General features: G+C 37.8%; 3 protein-coding genes across 4 annotated transcripts; 2 read left to right on the forward strand and 1 right to left on the reverse strand.

Annotated features, from left to right (window-relative positions):
• The first annotated feature begins 109 nt into the window (after window positions 1–109).
• Window positions 110–1,673, forward strand: LOC121976603 (putative pectate lyase 17). The gene is made up of 3 exons (XM_042528834.1): window positions 110–496; window positions 577–932; window positions 998–1,673. Exons 1-3 carry the CDS (start codon window positions 221–223, stop codon window positions 1,356–1,358), a joined length of 993 nt encoding a protein of 330 aa, XP_042384768.1. The 5' UTR covers window positions 110–220; the 3' UTR covers window positions 1,359–1,673.
• A 61-nt stretch (window positions 1,674–1,734) lies between these two features.
• LOC121976601 (DNA-binding protein RHL1-like) lies at window positions 1,735–21,495 on the reverse strand. Of its 2 annotated transcripts, XM_042528832.1 has the most exons (12): window positions 21,117–21,494; window positions 20,906–21,016; window positions 19,863–19,949; window positions 19,533–19,765; window positions 12,550–12,619; window positions 12,204–12,395; window positions 4,402–4,441; window positions 4,230–4,285; window positions 4,072–4,120; window positions 3,789–3,811; window positions 2,712–2,750; window positions 1,735–2,086 (listed from the first exon to the last, which is right to left on the reverse strand). In XM_042528832.1, the coding sequence occupies exons 1-12, from the start codon at window positions 21,435–21,437 to the stop codon at window positions 2,057–2,059; spliced, it is 1,251 nt and encodes a 416-aa protein (XP_042384766.1). In that variant the 5' UTR covers window positions 21,438–21,494; the 3' UTR covers window positions 1,735–2,056. The 2 variants fall into 2 exon arrangements, with proteins under 2 accessions (XP_042384766.1, XP_042384765.1); XM_042528831.1 differs by lacking the exon at window positions 1,735–2,086 and having other exon boundaries at window positions 2,093–2,750; window positions 21,117–21,495.
• An 884-nt stretch (window positions 21,496–22,379) lies between these two features.
• LOC121977940 (MYB-like transcription factor EOBI) lies at window positions 22,380–23,424 on the forward strand. Its single transcript, XM_042530339.1, has 3 exons — window positions 22,380–22,589; window positions 22,659–22,788; window positions 22,874–23,424. The coding sequence occupies exons 1-3, from the start codon at window positions 22,454–22,456 to the stop codon at window positions 23,388–23,390; spliced, it is 783 nt and encodes a 260-aa protein (XP_042386273.1). The 5' UTR covers window positions 22,380–22,453; the 3' UTR covers window positions 23,391–23,424.
• Window positions 23,425–24,070: the final 646 nt, after the last annotated feature.

The raw sequence follows: 24,070 nt of genomic DNA on the forward strand, positions 1-24,070 counted from the left end.
ATCACTTGCCAAGTCTCTTTGATCTGCAAATTAATCACTTGCTCTCGAATCTGCAATGGTTTCCATCAGTCCCCGCATGAAGTTTGCCGTCTTCTCCCTCTTCCTCTGCCTCTCCTTGGTCGTCGCCGTCGACGCCGCCCGCAGAGGAAACAAGATCAACGTGATCGACAGGTGCTGGCGGCGCAACCCGAGGTGGGCCGCTAACCGACAGCGGCTCGCCATGTGCTCGGTGGGCTTCGCCGGCAAGATGACCATGAACAGAGGGCGCGGCGTGAGCAGGTACGTGGTCACGGACTCTAGCGACGACCCCGTGCGGCCTCGCCCAGGGACGCTGCGCTACGGCGCGACGGTGCTCCAGGGCAAGGTGTGGATCACGTTCGCGCGAGACATGCAGATCCGCCTCGTGCGCCCGCTCGTCGTCAAGAGCTTCACCGCCATCGACGGCCGCGGCGCCGACGTCCACATCGCCAACGGCGCCGGTTTCTTGCTTTATAAGGTACGTACGTACGCACGTTCGTTTCATGTGCAGTTGGAAATTACAAATGATCATAACTAATTTATCGATTCATTTTGCAGGTGCAGAACGTAATTATCCACGGGCTGCAGTTCCACCACCTGCAGTCGCAGGCGCCGGGGCCGATCATCGACCCGCACGGGGAGCTATCGCACTCCGGCAACGAGGACGGCGATGCCATCAGGGTGGTGACGGCCTCCAAGGTGTGGATCGACCACAACACACTGTACTCGTGCGAGGACGGCCTCATCGACGTCACCCGCGGCTCCACCGACATCACCATCTCCAACAACTGGTTCCACAACCACGACAAGGTCATGCTCCTCGGCCACAGAGACGGCTACATCCGTGACAAGGCCATGCGCGTCACCGTCGCCTTCAACCGCTTCGGCCCCAACTGCAACCAACGCATGCCCAGGTGATCCATCACCCCACCCATTAATACGCATCATCAATGCATTGATTTATATATGAATCGATCAGGGTGAGGTACGGATACGCGCACGTGGTGAACAACTTATACGACGGATGGAAAGAGTACGCCATCGGGGGAAGCGTCGGGCCGACCATCATGAGCGAAGGGAACCTGTTCGTGGCGTCGAAGCAGAAGGAGGTGACGAGGCGGATGCCGGCCAGCGAAGGCAAACCGCTGGCCAGGTCGTGGAATTTGCGTTCCGAGCACGACGCCTTCGAGAACGGGGCCTTCTTCAGTAAGTCGGGATCCCGCGTGGCGAGTCCCCGGTACGATGCGCAACAGAGGTTTACGGCGGCGAGCCCTGGTGCAGTGAGGGCGCTGACGAGGAACGCCGGCGCACTACGCTGCAGCAAGAAGGCTCGATGTTAGCACGAAGGCTCGATCAAAAAGATTCAGTACGTAGAAAAGGATAAAATGCAATTTAAGACGAGTTAAATCGGATTTATATGCATCAAATGTGTATAGAAATAGAAGCTCTTCGAATTTTGCATAATAGCCGGTACCGCTTTGCTGGCATAATCTTCCGATGAAATCTCCACCTAATGATTTCAACACAGAATTGTATTACTTTTAGGTGCATGAAACTGAAGCAGGTACACATTTTAACTCCAATGCAATCAAATGCTTAAACTATCTAAAGATGATCTACAAGCGAGGAAACAGTCACCTCAATAGTTGGAGCTAGTTTATAAGACCGCAGACATCAGGTAAGCTTGATTATGGCTTTGAAGGGTAAATTCAGAGCGAAAGAAATAACAGGCTTTGAAAGATTGCAATTGAAACAATTTAGTTACACATCAATGAATATTGAGATCCGAAAATATCAGTATGCTAGGCATGCAACTAAAATGGTCCAGCAAACGGACATTAGTCATAGACAAGTAGCCTAGATTGAGCAATTGTAGAGGGCGATACATAGCTTAACCATAACTTGAGCAACATTCATAAGCAGCTCTGCAGTTTAAGATGCTGGCTTCTAGTGATTTGGATTCGGTTTTCTTCACTCGTGGAGCTCATACGAAGAGTTGTTTCAAATGGGGGGCATTTTGCTTCTCCAACTCATGATGTTACATAGCCCAGTCGTCATCACTGTCGTCCTGGAAAAGGAGTCAACATGTGAAGGAAAATTGTATTTAAGAATTTAAAACTTGATTATGAATATATCAGACCAGACAAAAAAAATGCATGTAACATCAGATATGGAAAAAAAAAATCACAAATCAACCTTTGTTCTAAACATCAAAAAGTTCCAACCAAACCGGTTTAGTCAGAAATACATAGGCAGTAGTTTGGAGATCTCATGCAGTAAAGATGCTTTCATCAGCAAATGAAGTCTAAGATGCTCTTGTTTCGCAGATCACTGGAAGCTAACAAATTAAATCATTGATATATAATTTTCTAAAAGCATGGATTTCCTAGACGTGCAACAAAGGTCTAGTCAACAACTACTATGCTGCTAAGTCCCTTTGCAATTTCCCATCATAACAAATATCTCAAGTTCTCGTACTAGAATTGCATTTAGAGCTATAATTAGAGAAAAATAATTAATTATACTTAGAATAGATACTAACCTTGTTGAATAATCTTCCTCGAGTTAATGATGGCAAAACAAACCAACAGGCAATGAATTTTTAGGTAACTTCAATTCTTACATTAGTACGAGTATGTGGTTCTGTACAATTAAAAAAACAGAGAAGACAATGCGACAATTCTATGGTTTACCTTAGAGTCACTTGAGATGTCTTCAGGTTCCACAGGCACCTACAATATATCCCAACACAAAAACACTAAACTTGACAGCTAAACAATATGCTATTGAATGCTTCAGGCTATTTCACAAACCATTTTTTTTCTGTAAAATGTAAACTATAAAAAAAAATGAAAAAAAAGATGAACAGTTTCCTAAGCTTTCAAAAGAAATTCAGAATTTGCATTATACAAATTCCTATAAAAATATGAGAATTCAGTTTGCAGCCCCTTCTTGTGAAATCAATCATGCACTAATATCAAGCCACAACAACAGTCATATGATAAGCAAATAAGAAAGTTCTAGTAGGATAGAAGAAATCAGTTATGAATAGGATAGAAGAAATCAGTTATGAATACAGCAATAAATCTGTATAGAGTATTATTGGGTAGTTTAATGAAATAGTTCATTATTTTCAATGTTTTTAACTCATGATTTTTACCAGTTCCCAAGTTGCATACCTTATTCTTCACATGTTTTCTCTCAAGAAATTCAGTATCCAATGGCATATAGGGGGAAATACCTTTTTTAGTACAGCTTTTGCAAGTTCTATTATCAAGCAATTTGTAAAATACCAATATTTCTTAATTCTGTTGACCGTGACCTTGACCTTGACCCAGTTCTGATGATATGATCGATCTAAAACTAACTGTATCATCCTACTTCAATCTCAGCTCTAGGACTATTGTTCCTGACATTTTTTAGGATGATTCATTGCATTGAAATTATTTGGTACTGAGATTAGCTGTGGGTCAGTATATCAACGAAAGTCCAAGAATAAGTGAGCAAACACAGACCAATTTCAGCATGTTTTATAAAGGAAATTCTAGCCTGGTGGGAGCTCCCAATTTGGATAAGATGAATTATATGTTCAGTAAGTGAATCAAACTTTCCGATAAAAATGTTTAACTAATGACTAAACACAGATATATGGCAAACAATACGAGATAATGGTCAATAGCCAGCTCCATTCTCAGAGTATATTAGACAGCTATTGACGTTACATCTATAGAGAGAATTGGCACTTATTCATTCCTTCAAGAAGCATTTACCTGCAAACTTGAATTCTGTTTCCCTGCATTTTAAACAATCCAGATGTTAGGTAAGTGAAAACAAAAACTGCAGAAATTAACAATTCAAATATTGATTTCTGTTAATTTATACAAATTGATTTCCCAAAAAGAAAACGCCTTTATTTTTTATTTAAAATGAGATCTACAATTACATTTCCCAAATTATTATCATGATCCTTATCCAAATTTCAGAAATTATTAGCCAAGCAACTGGAACATGTAGACAGGAGAATAACAAGCAAATAGATAGCGTGATACTGACCCCTCTTTTTGCCACCAGATTTTGCCTCTTTTTTATCAGCCCCCTTTGCCTTTAAAGCATGCATTATTTGCACAGTTTAGAAGGTTCATAAAAGTTAACCTTTCTGTCTAAACAAGTTACTTTAATGCAACCAGGGTAAATTCTGATGAAGGGCATACCTTGTCTTTTTCAGTTGATTTCTTTGAAGCTGATGTTGGCCTACCACTGCCAGGCCCTGGAAGATAGATTTGGTTACAAGGGAAATACATTGGCAACAAATTGAGTAAACATTACTGAGTACAATTCAGTCATATTAAGCACGGGAATGAAAAAAGAAATCTAGGTTCAAACCTTTAGATCCAGGAGAAGCATTTGAATTGCGTTTGGGTTTCTGAAATGTGAAAGACATGGAATAAGATAAATTTGGAGAATGTCAGATATTTTTAGATCAAAGAAAACAATATCGTAGAAAATCTATAATCCTAAATGTAAATTCCTTTCAGTTGTTATGTCATGCCAAAAGAACAGCCAACAGAATAAGATGTACTGGCAAGTTTCATATCAAAAAATTAAACAGTTATAAATACAGAATTTAAAACTAACCAATACTATTAGATATATTACTAGCAAGCCTACATATGGACTAGGGTAGGTCTACTAATGAGCCTAACCACTCATGAACTACTAAGAATTCAACTCAATCAAAGTGCATTTGAGATCTGGACACTTTTAAGTGTCAAATTAAGCTTTGAATTTAAGTTTGAAATTATGAACGCATCAACCTCCAATAATGCAACCGTGGCTCACTTAAAGCTCGTGAAGAATATATGAATTTGTCAACAAAATTGTTTATAATCTTGCAGAAATATTAATAACAACAAAATAATTAATAAGCTTGTCACCAACTCATGTAATCACATAAGCATGGCCATTCTAAGTTTGTAAAATAACCAAGATTATAAGATCATGCAATGGGTCATTTGTAGGCTCAAAAACAAAGTAATGCATGCGTTATAATCATATATAGTAATTTTGAAACCCTAATACAATTATGGAATATAAAAATGGATACCAGCTTCAATTGAGTATTAACTTGGTTCCATAAAAGTTGAATAAATTGATTGATCTTAAACAATCTTGAGTACTAAGCTTGCTTAGGTACAAAACAAGGATAGCTTGGAATGAGCTTAATACTATTCATATCGAGCTTAGAGAGACTTGACTAACCTAAGCTCGAGCTTGAATTTTGTAGTTATGCATATGTGCTCAAACTCAAGATCAATCTAGTTTCTTGACCCATGCTTGAGCAAAGAAATGTTGGGAACTTCCCCAGCTCATTTGTATTCTTACCTCGGTTATACATGACCTTGGTATGTAATGGAACTGGCCATCGAGCCTCTCCAAAGAAATTCTATCCATGTTCACTAATTCTGTAATACAATGGTGGCACTAATAAGTTCAAGTACTTCCTTGTATGCCTTTTAATCACATTGGCTTGATTAATTTATATCAGAAGGCATTCATTCAAATGAGTAAGTGCAGAAGGGTAGAAACAAGTGGGGCTATATCGATGGGACATGTTATATTGATTACTTTAATTATTTGAAATAGAGAAATCTTTTATCTTAAATCATTTTAACTCCAGTTAATTCCATTTGACTAACAGTGGAAGTTATCAGCCAGTGGAACCTATTTTTCTCATTTAATAATTTATAGATAGTACACTAATTGCTTGTAGTAACTATTTTGATTTTATTTCTCCTAGTAATCCCTCAGACTGATTTTCCCAGTCTCTTTTTTGCTACATTAATTCTTAAGTTGTAGTTTGGTTACTACCAAACATCGAGATTGCTACAAAAATTTCTTTGGGCCAAAGGGGCACATTACAGCTGGGCAACATTTCAAAAGCTACTATTAATCTGACAACCAACTTTTGTCCTATGAATGATATACTTGCACTCTCTGGGCGTTGAAAAAGAGATCCAAGGTATCTAAACTCTTGAATTTCCTACTCATCCAACTAATAAGAATGAAATTGTGAATGTGATATTTGCAACTTTGAGAGAATTTCTATGCAATTATTATATGTCAAAAGAGATACAACAACCAACAATAATCAAGTCTTATCTCACTGTGCGGGATCGGCTAATATGTCACAAGAGATACACATGAAAATATCTTTGATACTCATTTTATCAACATGCTTTTATTTAAAAAAAACTTTCATATACATCTCTTATGTGAATATGTAATAATGGACTGCATGATATCCCTTTATGGTACATAAGGCTCATATCATGTTCAAGTCAATAATGATTAGTTTAATGTTGATTAGATTAAACCAAAATTTGTCGAACAGAGAGACAAACTAAAAGCAATCTTTAATGTATTACTTAGCTCAACAAATAGTCTTTTCTTACATGGAGTGTGACAATTGATTAACATGCACTGCTATTTGTTGTGAAAATATGTGTATGAAATTGGGGATTAGTTAGGAAGAATAAATTAATTATTAAGTAACAAATGGAAAGTTAGGTTACAATCAAGGTTTAGAATACCGTTTCGTGCCGGGCGGCACGGACGGTTTTTACCGTTCCGTGGCCCGGCCGAAACCGGCACCCGACACGCAGAAGTTTCGCGTGATGCGCGCAGGCGTGGCGCTGTGCTTTCGGCGCGTGATACGCTCGTTGATGCGCGCCAGCACACGCGCGACACTCGCGATCGAAAAAATCGCGCGACAGAAGGAATCGATTCGATTCCTTCTGTCGCTCGCAAAAATCCTATAAAAACGTACCAGTAATCGATTAGCAGCAGCGAGCAGCGGCGAGGCAAGCAACGACGAGGCGAGGCGAGGCGAGCAGCGGCGAGGCGAGTAGCGGCGAGGCGAGCAGCGGGGAGGCGCGGCGAGACGAGCAGCGACAGAGGTACGCTTTCGCCATCTCGTATGCATCACAGCGCCGCCGAAGGAGGCGCCGGACCCCTGCGATCCGCCGCTGCCGAGCGGCGTGATCGTGGTTGCTGCCGGCGCCCGTGCCCGCGTGCCCTAGGTGAAGAAAATTATATATAATTTAAATTTATAATAATTCCTAAGGTTGGTATGGTATTCCAAACAGGCTTTTCTAAATCCTAATAAAATTTTCTTAATAAAAATTTAAATATATAAAAAGTATATTTTAAAATTAAAATTTTAATTAATATTCTGAAAAATTAAATTTTCAATATTTTAAATCGTATTTAAAAATTATAAAAAAAATTATAAAAAATCTGTTTAAAATTCTAAAAAAAATTATAAAAAATATGTTTAGAATTTTTAAAAAAAATTATAAGAAATCTGATATATATTATAATATTTTTTATTATTTAAAATTTAATTTAATTTTTTTAAAAAAATAATAATAATTCAGATTTATATTTTAATACTCTAAAAAAATTTAATAAATTAAATTTATATTTTGATATTTTTATTATTTTATTTTTTTACAAATAATAATTAATTAATTAATTTGTATAATTATTATATATAAAGTAACATCTTTATGTTAATTTATATATTTATTATAGATAATATTTTTTTTATCTTAGAATTAATTTAAAATTTGGATCCATAAATATTAATTTTTGTACTTTTATAATATGTTTAGAAATATTACAAGTCTTTTATTTTAAAAATTTGGATATATTCTTAACGTTATAAAATGATGATCATTACTGGAAATGTGTATTATTCTTAATCTTGTGCAATTCTGATCATTCTTTATAATTTTTTTATAATGCATAGGCAATGGCACCCAAACAACAATCTCATGATCCAGCTTGGAGACACGCACGTCGATTAGAAAATCGATTCCATTGGCAATGTTTGCATTGCGATATGATTGGACGCGGCGGCGGGGTCACACGCCTAAAACAACATCTTGCTGGTGGATATCCGGATGTTTCTAATTGTCCAAAAGTTTCTCAAGAAGTTCGTCGTGCAATGAAAGAGGAACTTGATGGCAAAAAAGCATTAAAGTATAAACAACAACGAGAGCGTGAACTTGTTGATAGCCGAAGCTCTAAAGAACCAATCTATGATGAAATGGAAGGTCGTGGTGAAGTTCCAAATGACGAAGACTTTTTAGCAGCTCTCAATGCCTCTCGAACTCAATATGACTATGAGCAAAATATGCAACATAGAAGTGGCTCTGGTGCTAGTGGAAGTGGCACAACTACTGCATCAACATTAGGAAGGAGTGCAAGTGTTCGTATTACTTCAACACAAGGTGGTATTGGTCGTTTTTTTTCTTCTATGGGACGAAGACGTGCAGTTGATATTGCTGATATTGATCCACTAGCATTTCCAGACCAAGCTAGCAAGCAGACTAGGATTGATGATGCATATTCAAAAGAGAAGAAGAAATCAATCGGTAAAAGTATTGCTAAATTTTTCTATTTTAATCATATTCCCCCTAATGCAGCAAACAACACATACTACCGTAGCATAGTGTCCAACATCCAAAAATCTGGTCCCGGTATTCAACCTCCGACTGCATATGAAATTGCCGGTCCATATTTAGATGAACAAGTGGAGAAGATCAAAACTTGGATCCTATCATGCAAGAAACAATGGAGCTTATATGGGGTTACGTTGATGTGTGATGGCTGGACAGGACCTACACGGATGAGCATCATCAACTTTCTACTATACTGCAATAGAAAGGTGATATTTCATAAATCTATCGATGCAACTACAGACAATCATGATGCACCCTACATATTTCGTTTGATGGATAATGTAGTTTACGAGATAGGTGCAGAACATATAGTACAGGTGATTACAGATAATGGTGCCAACTTTAAAAGGGCTGGAGAGATATTGGAGCAAAGGTATCAAACATTATTTTGGACACCATGCGCAGCACACTGTATCGATTTGATGATGGCGGATATCCGTAAGCTCGATATAGTGAAGAAGGTAGTGAAAAAAGGTCAATCTTTAACAAAATTCATCTATAATCATCATTGGGTTCATGGATTAATGAGGAAATTTATTGATGGGGAGATTCTGCGACCAGGAGCGACTAGATTTGCCACTCACTTTCTACTGTTAAAATCGTTGAATCAGAAAAAAGTCGGATTAAAGGCCATGTTCTCTTCTGAGGATTGGGAAGTCTCTCGATATTCTAACACGACTGAAGGTAAGGAGGTGCAAAAAACTATTATGTCTGTCAGATTTTGGGACTATATCGCAGATATTCTTATAGCAGTAGAACCATTGTACGTTGTTCTACGTAAAGTTGATATGGACAAGAAGCCACAAATGGGCAACGTTTACCGCCTAATTCATGAAGCAAAAGAGGAAATTAAGAGGCGTCTACAATCACCGACCAAGTATGAACATTACATTGATATAATCACTACAAGATGGGATGATCAAATGGGAAAACCTATTCATTTGGCCGGTACGTATTTTTTAATGATAACGAATTTTTAATATTGTTATTAATAATTATATATGTTTAATTATTATAGGCTATTATCTCAATCCGGCATATCAATATCGTTATAATCTTGGCACAAATGATGATTTATTAGTGGCCCTCAGACATGTAATATCAAGACTGCATACAAACAAAGAATCAATTGCTGAGACTATTAATGAAAGTCGATTATTTCGAGAGGCATATGGTTCTTTTAGCGATCCTATTGCAGTTTCATGCAGATATAAAATGGATGCAGGTAAATATAGTAAAAATTATTACTAATTATTGTCAACAAATATAAATAATTATTTTAATTTTGTTTTTATTTATCTTACAGCTGAGTGGTGGTTACAATATGGAGGATCAGCTCCAAATTTGAAAAAGATTGCAGTACGAATTCTCTCACAGACAACGTCTTCAAGCGGTTGTGAAAGAAATTGGTCAACTTTCTCTCTCATTCATACAAAAGTACGAAATCGTCTTTCTTATCGTCGCTTGGAGAAGATGGTCTACGTTCATTATAATATGCGTCTTCAACTAAGAGCAATAACAGAAGAGAATGAAGAACAGGAGTCTGGTGATGTAGACCCATTTGATATTGGATTTGTCCAAACTGAGAATGATCCAATGATGGATTGGTGGAGCGCTGTTGAGGCTGAGAATCCATTACTTGATGAAGCAGGAGACCCACCACGACCATCTCAATTTCTTACTCAACAGATTGAAAAAATACAAGCTAGAGGAGATATCTGCGAGGAAGAAGATGATGAAGCTTTTGATCAAGAATTTCGATTTTCTGGATCTCGGTCTAGGCGTTCTCAAACATCACAAACCCAACCAAAGTCCATAGATAAAGGCAAAGACAAAGCTCTTGCAATTTTTACTAAAAAGAAAGAAAAAGGTAAACCTCCTGCTTTTACTGGAAGGGGTCCATTGAGCATTAGAGAAAATCCACTCGATGCAATTGATGAGCAAGAACATAATGACAGTGATGAAACTTCATCACCTTCAGACACTGTAGTCCGACAAGAAGTTCGAAATGAGGATAGTGATGTTGATAGCAGTGCAAGTACTCATAGAAGTGATGACAGTGGTGACGCATCTAGTGGTAAAAATTATGTTCCCCCTACTCTAGCACCGGAGCCATGGACATGTGAGATAGATTACACACATGCAACTCAAGATGATGATCATGGAGCTAGAAGTAACCCTATTCAATATCAGCGTCGATATAAGGGTGACAAACAAAAGAAAACTCATAATTATCGAGATATGCGAGAGAGTTTAACTGAGATTGATTCTGGTCGAAGTTCATCATACTCGCAACCTTCTTATTATAACTCTGATGCATCATATGGTGATTCGTCATACCAGAGCTCGGGGACGTATGCTTATCCTTATCCTTATCCTTATCCTGTGCCTGTACCTGTACTCGTTCCGATTTCAATGGTGCCAGTTCAAATCCAACATCCAGTGATGAATCGAGACACGCTGATGAACATGTGGAGAAATCAATATCAATATTGCATGTCATGGGATGCTTATTTAATCTGGTCATTGGAGAACTATGGAGTTGACCTAAGCAGAATGCCGCAAGAACCAATGCTTCCATCTGATTCACGCCACTCCTTTTGGTATTAATAAGGTAACATATTATGATGTATCAATTTTAATTCAAGTTATTCATAGATCAACTTTTTTTTAAAGAAAACTATATTTAATTATTTTTTCTAATCATATTAAATTGTTCAATAATTAAAAATTTATATAAAATTAATATACAACTTATTTGTAAATTATACACAATAAACATATTTATCTAATAATTACTATATATAAATACCGAAATAGTATCGGCACGGCACGATACGATACCGAAACCGTATCGTTCCGGTCCGGGACCGAAACCTCGGCACGGGTCGAGATTTTAAACCTTGGTTACAATGATTGCTTAGGTTGATTAAGTTTATAAATGTTATAGTAGATGCAAACTCATTTTTTTAGCACAAAGACATGATTCCATATTTTTTGATAAAACGATAAGAGTGAAAAAGACCATTCACCCCATTCCTTCATAAGCAAGAAGAAAGATTACAACCCAGTACACCCCATACAATGTATATTATATAGAAGATGTAAACTTATTTTTTTGACACAGACTTTATTCAATATTTTTGGGCAAATTGTTAAATATATCATGAACTTTAAACAATTTAACAAATCTATCATGTTAATAAAACTATCACAAACTTTTCAAAGTCATATATTATTGTGTAATTGCATTACAACCCAACTCATCACTCACAATATCAAGGCTGCCTAGACATTAGTCAATATAACTAGTGTTTTTCTTGGTAAAAAAAGTCCCGGAAATACAATTGCAAATGAATTAAAAAATGGTTCACTTATATTTGTCTGCATACACTTTTTGAAATTTTTGTCATATAGGAATAATGCTATCACATCTATCCCAATACTGTAAGTCATAAGTTTGCTGTCTGTTTATTTTGAAATTATCAAATGCTGTTGTGAAAATGTGTCCATTGCTCCCTTGATAGAGAAAAACAAGAGAGGAAATAATAAAGCATACTCATAAACATGCAGGAGAAATAAATTATTAGCATGTTTGATCAAAGAACATCAAAGAGAATCTGTATTCAATATAAAGCAGATGAAGATAGCACCACTAACCTCATCAGCAACTTTCTCAAATAAATTAGATAAAGTAGCCTGAACTAGTGTGCCTTTTTTGTTGATGGCATTTCCTTTGGGCCCTTTAGATGATGCAGCTTTCTTTACTTTCTCAGTTGAACATACTTTTCTGTCAACAAGCTCACTTGTTGAAGCTACATCACCAAAATCTATTGGACATGATTTCTCCATCTGTCAAAGTAGTTCCACATATAAATAACAAAATGCTGCATAAAAATTGCTAATCAGCAGTTATTCCTGATTATACTTTATGCAATCAAATATAAATTACAATGTCAATCGAATGAAGGTGCATAAGTATAGTTGATCTTATTTATCGAATCACCTTCTCATCAATAATTTCAGGTACATCCACATCATTATAAGCAGAATCGTCTTCTGAAGATTCTGCATAACTAAGGAAAACAACTTATAAATACCAATTCATGATTTACAACAACCACAAGCATAAGTGCTTTTGTGTTACATAGCTCTTTACAGTATTCAGATGCCAGTATGCAAGAAATATAAGGCATCAGCTAACAAGAGTAAACCAAGAATCAACAAAAATACATTTGCCACTAACACAGTAAATCAAGTAGCCACTGGCAAGTGGCAATTACATGTTAAAGACATTTTTCTTCATTTGTTTTGTAAGAAAAGTATGTCAAAGTCATTGCTCCATTTGTAATTTTCTTTTTTTTTGTTTGAGCTATCGAAGTTACCTCAGTAACAATGAGTTTATGCAAACCAAACTCAAAGATTTCAAAATCCTAGGTTACCAATTGAAAACTATTATCTATATATATATTAGATATCATACCTGTATATATTAGTTACCATAATATCTGTACATATTAGTTAATATATATCTATCAATTAGGTTAATTATCAATTAGCCTAATTATAGTTTCCTAAAATATATCCCTAATTTGTATATAAATATATCTCACTATTCAATAAAAAATATGTATTCTTTTTTATTTCAAATAACATGGTATCAGAGCAGGTTTAAATTAGGTTTCCACGCTGCTTTCCTCTCTCTTTGTTTTTCTTTTCTCCCTTTTCTTCGACGCTTTATTTTTCTCCAACATCCCCGTCACTAGGGTTTCACTCTTTTTGCCGCCTACTTCAACTCCTTCATCACCATCTCTTTTGCCGCCTCCTAGAACTCCTTTTCGCTGATCGCCTCCTGCAGCTCCTTCGTCGCCGCCTTTTTCACTAGTCACTGCCTTTGTTCGTGTGAAGGGACTGTGCGTCATCTTCAATTCATCCTCGGATTCGTCTCTTGAAGGGACTAATCTAGGGCTTTATCTCCTATCGATTTGGGGGGAACTTAAACCCGGAAGGTCCCTCTCATTTGCTTTCAACGGCGATCTAGGGATCTTTGTCATCGACATTCACTTGGGTTCTGCTGCATCCATCGTCACTCATTTCCTCGCCAAGAAGCCACCGTACAGCCCAATGTTGCCTTCATCCTTCTTTGAGCCTCCACCAAAACTACCAGATCAAGCAGATCCAGAGCTGCTGTTGCCAAAACCACCAGAATTGCCAAAACTCAAACAACCAGGGTCTTCAAAATTGCCGAAGCACCCTGAACCTGTCGCCACCAACCGTTAGAAATCCCTCACGGCCTACTGCTCTCTTACTTGTAGGAATAGAGGAGAAGAAAGCTCTCTCCTTCGCTCCTTTGTTCGCGCACGAAGTTGGTTGTCGTGCTTGGCTTGTTTCTTCTTTCGGATTCTTCTTTTGTTTCACTTCCTTGTGGATAAATTTTTATGGCTGAAAATAAGCCTTCTATTGTAACGGATGTGGTGCATGTAATGTCTAAGATTACAGACTATAAGTTAAATGGTTCGAACTACTTGGATTGGAGTAAGACCGTTTGTCTTTATCTACAAAGTATTGACAAAGATGGTCATTTGATCCATGACTCTGCTCAAGATGATTCGAAGCGGACATGGCTTAGAGAGGATGCTCGCTTGTTCTTTTAAATTCAGAATTGTATGATATTGAGGTAATTGGTATGATCAATCTCTGTGAATTTGTTAAAGAATTAATGAATTACTTGGGATTTCTGTACTATGGAAAAGAGAATCTCTCCCGTATATATGAGGTTTGCAAAGCATTTTACCATGTGGAAAAATCAATTATGTTATGGCATTCAAGAAGACATATAAGAAGCTTAATATGCTGCTGCCTTTTAGCCCTAATGTGAAGGTTCAACAACGCCAACAAGAATAGATGACTATCATGAACTTCCTTGCTGGTCTATCTCCTGAATTTGAGTATGCTAAGTAAAAGGTTCACTCTGGTTCTGAGGTCTCCTCTTTACAAAATCTATTTAGTCGTGTTCTCTGTACAAAAAGTATTGCACCCATTCCACTTAGTAGTGTTTTGGTGAGTCGCAATACTAGTTATGTGTCTCGAAGATCAACTAATCGTAGTGGAAATAAAGGTGGTAGCTCACACGACTTTGAAGCTCGACCACCGAATTCGAGCGGTATTATGTGCAACGACTATTGTAAGCCGGATCATACGAAATTTGAGCGTAGAAAGCTTAGGTATAAAAATTAGCAAAAACACTTGACTCATATTGCATCTACTAATGATGCCTCTGATAAATCAGTTCTTTATCTCTGCATATAAATTTGCTAAGTTCTCAAAATATCAGGAATCACTCTTCATCTGCCTCTATCATTGCTATTATTAATTCAGATAAACAAAACACATATCTTCTTTCCTCATCCTCCAAATGGGTCATTGATTCTGGTGTCTCAGATCATATGACTAGTAATTCTAGTCTCTTTTCTACTTTCCAGTCCAAAGCTAACACTCCTACTATTATTTTAGCTGATGGATCTCCATCTTGTGTTCGTGGGTTTGGCACTACCAATCCTACCCCCTTGCTTTCTTAGATCTTACATTTACCTAGTTTATCCTTTAATTTGCTCTGTCAATGAACTCGTAATCTTAACTCTTGCATCTCATTTTGTTCTTGATCATTGCTTATTTCAGGATTTTCTGACGAAGAAGATTATTGGTAAGGACACGATTCTGGAGGCCTCTATATTCTTGACACATGGCTCCCAAACTCTGTTGCTTGCTCGAGTGTCACTTCTTTCGACACTCATTGTAGGTTGGGTCATTTATCTCTCCCTTTGCTCAAAAAGCTTTGTCCACAATATGGTAAGGTGTCTTGGTTAGAATGTGAGTCGTGTCAGTTTGCAAAACATCACCTTCTTAGTACGAGTCCTAGAGTAAAAAACCGTGTTACTATTCCTTTTGAATTAGGTCATTCTGATATTTGGGTCCTTGTCATATTTTGTCTAAAAACCCGATTTTAGGTATTTTGTAGATGATTATTCTCATGTAACTTGGTTATATTTAATAAAAAATCGCTCAGTTATGTTCTCCATTTTGTGACTTTTGCACTGAGTTTAAAACTCAGTTCAATGTGTCCATCCGTACTTTGCAAAGTGATAATGTCAAAGAATATACGTTTGGTTTATTCCAATCTTATATAAGTCAGAATGACATGCTTCATGAAACCTCTTTTGTTGATACTCCATCCCTAAATAATATGGCTAAAAATAGACATCTTCTTGAGACTGCACGAGCCCTTTTATTTCTAATGAATGTTACCAAACCTTTTTGGGTCAATGCAGTTTCTACAATATGCTTTCTTATTAACCACATGTCATCCACAGTTCTCACGGTGAGATCCCTACATAGTCCTTTTTCCCAATAAGTCGTTTCTAGTTAACCCTAAGATATTTGGTAGCACTTTATTTTGTTTGGAATGTTCATCTACATGTCACCAAATTAGATCTCAAGTCTTTGAATTATATCTTCCTTGATTATTTTTGTCTTCAGAAAGGTTTAGGTGTTATTCTCCTAGTATTAACAAATATCTTGTCTCAATTGATGTTACCTTCATGGAAGGCACACCTTGTTTCTATCATCACTTATTCCAACTCGTCAAAGGGAAGAGGAGGATTTATTGGTATATTCTGTAATATCCTCTACACCTGTCCCAGAACCGGCTCCTGCCAAGCCACCTATTATTCAAGTCTATTCCAAGCGTCAACCTCATGATTCATGTTTTGCAACTACTACTTCGTCATTAAATCCATATCCAATCCCGAGTGATGATCTTCCTATTGCATTATGCAAAGTTACACCTCAGTATACTTTATTACTTTTATCTTATTTCTTATAACGATTTGTCGTCTTCCTCTTGTGCTTTTATAGCTTCACTTGATTCTATCGCTATTCCTAAAATTGTCCGTGAAACCATAACTCATCATGGTTGGAAAGATGCAATGATAGAGGAGACGAATGCTTCAGATGATAATGACAATTGGGACTTGGTCGATCTACGTTCAGGAAAAAGACTATTGGATGCAAATAAATATTCACATTAAAGTCAATCCAGATAAGTTAGTTGTCAGATTAAACGCTTGTCTTGTTGCTAAAGGACCAAAGGTTATGCTCAGACCTATGAGGTAGATTATTTTGACACTTTTTCTCCTGTTGCAAAGATGATATCAGTTTGATGATCATTACTCATCATTGGCCTTTACATCAACTTGATATTAAGAATGTTTTTCTTTATGGTGATCTTCAAGAGGAGGTGTATATGGAGCAACCTCCTGGTTTTGTTGCTCAGGGGAGTCAAGGCAAGTTTGTCATCTTTGAAAATCTTTGTATGGTTTGAAATAGAGTCCTTGTGCTTGGTTTGGAAAATTTAGTCAAGTTGTTGAAAAGTTTGGCATTAACTGGTTTCTACAAGCAATTAGGAGCTGGTATCATTTTATTAGTTGTCTGTGTAGATGATATTATTATTACAAGAAGTGATACTACAGGAATCTCATCTCTTAAACCTTTTATTCATACTCAGTTTCATACAAAAGACTCAGAGATGCTAAAGCATTTCTTGGATGTCGAAGTTACAAAGAGTAAACAGTATATATTTCTATCTTAGAGAAAATATGTCCTCGACTTATTAACTAAGGGGGCAAGGCTTTGTAGTGCTCCAATAACTGAGAACATGCACCTCAGAAGAGAAATCGAAGATTAGTTGGGAAGTTGAATTACCTTACTCATCCAAATATTGCATATTCAATTAGTGTTGTCAGTTTATGTCATCTCCAACCATTCATCATTGGACAACGTTAGAGTAAATTTTGTGTTATTTGAAGGTCGCACACGGGGTCATATTGAATGTTTTTCAGATACAGATTGGATAGGTTCCAAAATTGATAGAAAATCTACTTTAAATTATTGTATCTTTATCGGAGAAAATTTAGGTGGCGTTTGGTTCTCTCCTAGGAATCGGAATGGGAATGAGTATCATAGTATTATGGAATGAGAATGGGTATGAACTTGGGTATCATTCTTAAAAATAATATTTGGTTAGTTGAATATTTTCAATCGGAATGAATCTAAATTTCTTTTTTTACCCTTAGAGGAAAATAAGAGAAAAAATTAGATAGAATAGAAAGTTGAATGTGAGAGAAACATATGATGAGAGAGAGTGTGATGAGAGAAGTGTGATGGGAAAAAATTAAGAGAGATAAATTATAATGAGAGAAAATGAGGAGAGAGAGCGTGATAGGAGAGATTGAGAAGAGAAAAAGTATTATAAAAGAGAAAGTGTGCTGAGAGAGAGAGTGATGGAAAAAAAATGAAGAGAGAGAAAGTATGATGAGAGAAAATGAGATATTGAGGAGAGAAAATATGATGAGAAAATGTGATGAGAGAGAGTGTATGGGAAAAAATGAAGAGAGGTAAAGTGTGATGACAAAAATGAGGAGAGAGTGTGTGATGGAAGAGAATGAAGAGAGAGAAAGTGTGATGAGAGAAAATATGGAGAGAGAGTATGGTAAGAGAGATTGAGAAGAGAGAAAGTATGATGAAAATGAAAAGAGAATGAAGAGAGAAAAAATGATGTGAGAGAGAGTATGTGATGAGAGAGAATACAGAGAGAAAATGATAGAGAATGTGTAATGAGGAGAGAGAAAGTATGTTGAGAGAGAAAATGTGATGATAGAATGAGTAGAGAGAAAGTATGATGAGAGAGAACAAGAAGAGAGAGTGAAATGAAAGAAAAATTGAACAAATATACTAAGGGTATTTTCGTCCAAAACTTAATTCTCATTCTCATTCCATCAAAACCCAAGGGAGGGGGTGGGTTTCATCCATACCGAAGTTTTTGGGTTTTATTCCAAAATCTTGATTCCATTCCCATCAACCAAACATAAGGTTTAGAAATGAATCTATTCCCTCATTCCCAAACCTCTAAACCAAACGCCACCTTAGTTTCATGAAAGAATAAGAAGCAAACTGTTTTGTCGCGATTTAGTGCACGGTCAAAATATAGGACTATGACACAATTTGTATGCGAGATAATGTGGATATATCAACTTTTAACTTAAGTAGGACTTAAAATTTCAGTACCAGCTAAACTATGATCTGATAACCAAGTTGCTCTCTATATTGCATCGAATCCTGTATTGCATCGAATCTTGTGTTTCATGAGCAAACTAAATACATTGAAATTGATTGTCATTTTGTTCGTGAGAAAATTCAACAAAGCTTGATTTCTACAGGATTTGTGAAGACTGGAGAATAACTCAAAGGTATCTTCACAAAAGATTTAAATGGGGTTCGGGTTGATTATCTTTTTAACAAATTGGGTATGATTGATATCTATACTCCAATATGGAGTCCCGGGAAAGGGTCTATTGTACACAACCTTATCTTGCTTTGCAAGAGGCTATTTTTGAAACTCAAACCCGTGACCTCTAGATCAATGACAGTAATTTTACCATTGCGCCAAGGCTCCCTTTTAGTAAGTATGGAGAATAGTAATAATAATAATTCAGATAATTGACAAAGCATGAAGCAAGTCATGAAAATAAATAATAACATAATCCTGCTAATGAAATGCAACTAACAATGTGTCTCTAGTTGAAAATTCACTCAGGACCATTTGGCAACACATGAAAGCGCCAGAAGCATAGTAATGCCACCTTCATTTGGTAGGAAACAAAAGAATGAAACTGTACCTCAGTTTAAGGTTGCTCCTGTATAGCACCTAACCAAGGTCAAAACTAGGAGCAGTTCTCCCTGGAGTAAAGTTTGCGAGCTTTTGAATGCAGTCAAATAACAATTACATAACAAATTCATGAAAAGAAAATATGATAGCTAATAGTTCATTAAAAAAAAACTGCCAAACATTTATCATGTTAAACTTCATCAACAGTTGAATCTGTTTCAATGATACTGACAGTATTGCACAAGCAATGTAGACAAAGAACATACCTTCTCTTTTTCCCAGCATTTCGAGTTGATTGTCGAACTGGCGTTGCTTCACTCGCATTCTTTGTTCCTTGTTCCATCATATTGTCAGAATCATCTGGCAATGTATCCTCAGATTCAGTTTTAGGAGAAAGTGGTTCTCTTTTGTTGTTTGCAGGCGTATTTCCACCTAGTTGTTCCTCAGCAGGGGAACCGGCACCTCCCTTAAAGTCATAATCTATAGGGACTTTATCTGACTGTCACAAGATGCACGACAAAATTTTCAGAACTATAAAAATACAAAAGTACAGAAGAAAAAACAAGTACAAAACACAAATACTCTATGAGATCAACCTCACTAATACATTTAGGCAACTCCAGTTGGAGTTCTTGTGGATTTTCCTCCTTTCGGCCAATCCACCATGCATCAGAAAACACAATCTGCTAAAACACAAATTAGTTAAGAACCTTCAAAACTAGAGAAAAAAGACACCTTCATTTTTAGAAGAGAAACAATCTTGAAGAACAAAGTATGAAATGTTAATGACGCCAAAGTTTACACAAAGTGTAAGGATGAATTATGGATAAGAACAAAGATAAGTTCCTGTAGTAAAATTTCTTCTCATCAAGCTTTCGTTGCAAGGTGATAAGCAATAGATGCTAAGTTAGATTCCTCATAAATACATGAGAGAAATATTCTACTGAAAACGCTAAATTAATAGATGCTGCATGAAGGTGAGTTAATTGGTTATTCAACACACTATATTATTAAAAGGCATCTAGACAAGTGCCTCAGGCCAGATAATTAAGTCGAGGTTGGAACAGCTCAAATATCTTTTGGGAACATTTTGCCTCAAGTGTTGTCAGGCACCACCACTGAAGTTAAGGTGCAAGAACCCTCTTAGATGTTAACACTTTATCTGTGACTTTTAGTATTTTCATTTACCCTCTTACACAAAACAAGGAGCCTAAAATGAATAAAAGATCCAATTGAACAAAGCTACTCATTTTGAGAACACAAAGACTTTGAGTATCATTCTACTTTGGTGATCACATCTCTAAATGCTCACCATCGGCCTGTGAATTTATCCTCTATCAGATATGAATTATATATCACACTTTCTAGTTGGCAGTGAAACACATGCCAAGTTTAACGTTTCATAAAGCATTGAATGATGTTTCAGAAATAAGGACTTAAAACATAAATATACCTAATGAATGAGCTTGACATCCTTTCTTTCCCTGTATAAGCAAATGGTTCAAATATTTTTTTTGCCAACTAATCCTCATATACTCAAACTTCAGGACTAAAATTGCACTGAGCTAAAGAAAAAAAAAACAAATTATTAAATTGACTATGAGCAACTTGAGAGAGAGAAGAGGGATTTTAAGCAAACCATGCTTTCAAAGACATCTTCGCACATAACACCCTTGGACGACTTGGTCAGCTGCAGAGTTAGGTACTTGTTCTTGGGATAAACATGGGTGCCAAAAAGCTTCATCCTTCCCTGACAACTCGTCCCCGAAAGAAAGAAAGAAGATTAAATGAACCAAAATACGGAATCCAAGGGACTATACGAACACGCTCGAGATACAACAGACTGAGACCTGGGGGAACTCGAGGTAGAGGATCGGGTTCTTAGAACCAAGGTCGGTGAGCTCGCCGATCCGACCAGAGGATAGAGGGGCCAGCAGTCCAGGGAAGGAGAAGAGATACCGGCTCTTTCTCTGGCCACGCTTGACGATGTCACGGCCCTGGAGCCTGACGACAGCCTTGGAGGGTTCGAGGGGAGCGGAAGGCTGCAAGGAGGTACGTCGAAGGAGCTTCCGAGAAAAGGCAAGCGATCTCAGACGCCGCTTCTCTTCTGTCTCCGGGTCCGCCGGGCGGCCCTCGTCGTCGTCGGCTATTCCCTTCTTTCTCTTCGCCATGGCGGAGTACAGTGGGCCGCCAGAGCGAGTGAGCTTTTAAAAGGCCCCCGTCTAGGGCTGCTCAGTGGCGCCCACCTTATTCCGGATGCCTTTTTTTTACCCAAAACATAGCAGAGAGCAGGAAGCAAGGCGGTTCCTTGATTACTTGGAGGGAAAGTACGACAGAAAGTAGAATAACATGATGTTTATTAGATGTAAAATAATCTGAAAGTTAAATTCATACAGATTGATTAACATTTCTTTTTCCTCGTATCTCTAAACATTTTTGTATTAAAACATGCATTTCTATTGCCAAACAGCTTGGTCTTCCAGCAATTTATCTCTGCAAAGAACTGCAACAATTTACAGACTGGGAGAAGACTTTCCCGTGGCAATTTATTAGAAATCCATCCTTTAGTCTGGAAGGTCAGCTATCATGGTCAATTTAATGTTTCCTAACGATAAGCAAATAATTAAATACAGTTGTATGATGCTTATCGCAATCATTGATACTTGACGAAAAGGCTGCTATATATCTCACTGATTAAATTAACAGAGGGAACAGCTCATCGTTGACATGCTCCCGATCTCGGCCAACAGGCGAGGGAAACGCGCATTCCACGAGAATTCTTTCGTGTATTTGGCGACAGCAAGCATATACACAATCATATGCATTCCAAACAAAAGAGGAGATGAATGATTAACGACAAAAGAAAGATATAAATTTCAGTTGACCAAACGATAACAATTAACAACTTGAGTTCTCTGCTGCGGCAGCTTCTATTTTATTGTTGTGACAGAAAGGGAACTGATCAAGTTCTCGTCGAGATATCGAACATAACAACCTGGAAATAGGTAATAAACAGTGTGTGCGTCATTATCTCTACTTGCATGTTCATTCCGTCCATGTGCTTGCCAAGTGCTCATCGCTAATCACCGCAGTCCTTCAATTATATATAGAAGCTCTTTGTCATTGTCTGTGCCACGAAACCGCACCAAGTCAAGGGATCAAGGGCAGAGCTTGCAAGGAAGCATTCATGGGCTGCAGAGCTTGCGAGAAGCCGAAGGTGAACTATAAGAAAGGGCTGTGGTCGCCTGACGAGGACCAAAGACTCAGGGATTATGTGCTTAGCCATGGCCTCAGCTGCTGGAGCGCAATCCCTGCCAAAGCTGGTGATGACTTAGCTTCTTCATGCTGTCCCTCTATTTGTTATTCATTTGCTCGTTGCCTGTGTTTGGTAGGTTTGCAACGCGATGGGAAGAGTTGCAGGTTGAGGTGGATCAATTATCTAAGGCCAGGCCTGAAACGTGGCAATTTTGCTACGGAAGAGGAGGAAACGATCATGAAACTTCAAGCCCAGTTGGGAAACAAGTAAGCATTCTTTTTGACGCAGTGTGCCAATTGAAAATCACAATTTCAGAACAGAAGTTAACATATTTGTTGTTTAATCGTTCAGGTGGTCACAGATAGCAACGCACCTCCCTGGAAGAACCGATAACGAAGTGAAAAACTACTGGAATTCGCATCTGAAAAAGAAAGTTTTACTGAAGTCTCAGAAACCTGAAACCCCTACTTGTGCGAGCTCCTCCTCTTCAGACTGCACCAACCAAAGACCAGTACTTAAGTATGAAGGCTCACATGGGCAGACTCTTTCAATCGCAGAGCATGCTGACTTGAGTCGATCTGTCAATGCACGTGAAGCTGCACAGTATGACTTGCCCAGAGTCTTCTTTGGAGACTGGTGCTTTTTAAATTTCGATCCTGACAGGGGTGATGAAGGTCTGTTTAGCTTGCAGGACTCCAGTTCCCAGGCAGGGATTTACAAGTCGGGATCAAAACCAGCAGTAACAGAAGTTGATGATGGATTTGGAGTACAGCATAAGGGAATGAATCAGATTCAAGATATGATGTTTGATGCATTGTTCCCTGGTATAGTTTATGAAAGGATGGGTACTGGGACAGGGTTTTTGTGATTTATCTTGGGCACTCTTTTGTAATATTTTTGTTGTAATTTATTGCTCATACAAGTTTCATTACAAAGGATTGGGTGTTCTCGTGTTAACTATACCCACTATAAATTGCTAGCTGTATATTCGCAAATCTAAGAAATTAAAAATGAAACCATTGCTTGCTAATGCTGTAAAAGGCGAAATCGTTCGCCCCAGTGCCCCTGTCACACTCAACCCAAGGTCATCATGAGAAAAGTAAATCATGATAACCGAGAGGGCAAGTGGGTGAGGTGAGGTACATAGGGTCCGAAGATTTACACTCTGACATCCATGTGGTTCGACCCCGCGTTCTCAACTGCAAACGTAACCACCACTTACCATCTCGGATAACCTCGTGGGGTTAACCACTGCTTGCTAATGCGAATATATATTAGGTGGTCCAAAGACAGAGCATATGCAAAGTTTGAAACTCGAGTTTATCACACAATAAGATCTGAGACACTGATGCGGTGACGAAGAGGGCCCCAATAAAGATAGGCCAAAGTAAGGAAAATCGATTGATGTGCAAGTCGAAGTCAAGGAAAGAATTAAAGTCGGTCGAGCGGGTGAGTTACGGTTGAGCGGACGACATGTCCGAGCGCACGACATGTCCGAGCGGACGAGCAAAGCCAAACAAATAACTCGAGGTTAAGAGACAAACAGAC

This window comes from Zingiber officinale, chromosome 4B (genome assembly GCF_018446385.1).
Source record: "Zingiber officinale cultivar Zhangliang chromosome 4B, Zo_v1.1, whole genome shotgun sequence".
NCBI lineage: Eukaryota > Viridiplantae > Streptophyta > Magnoliopsida > Zingiberales > Zingiberaceae > Zingiber > Zingiber officinale.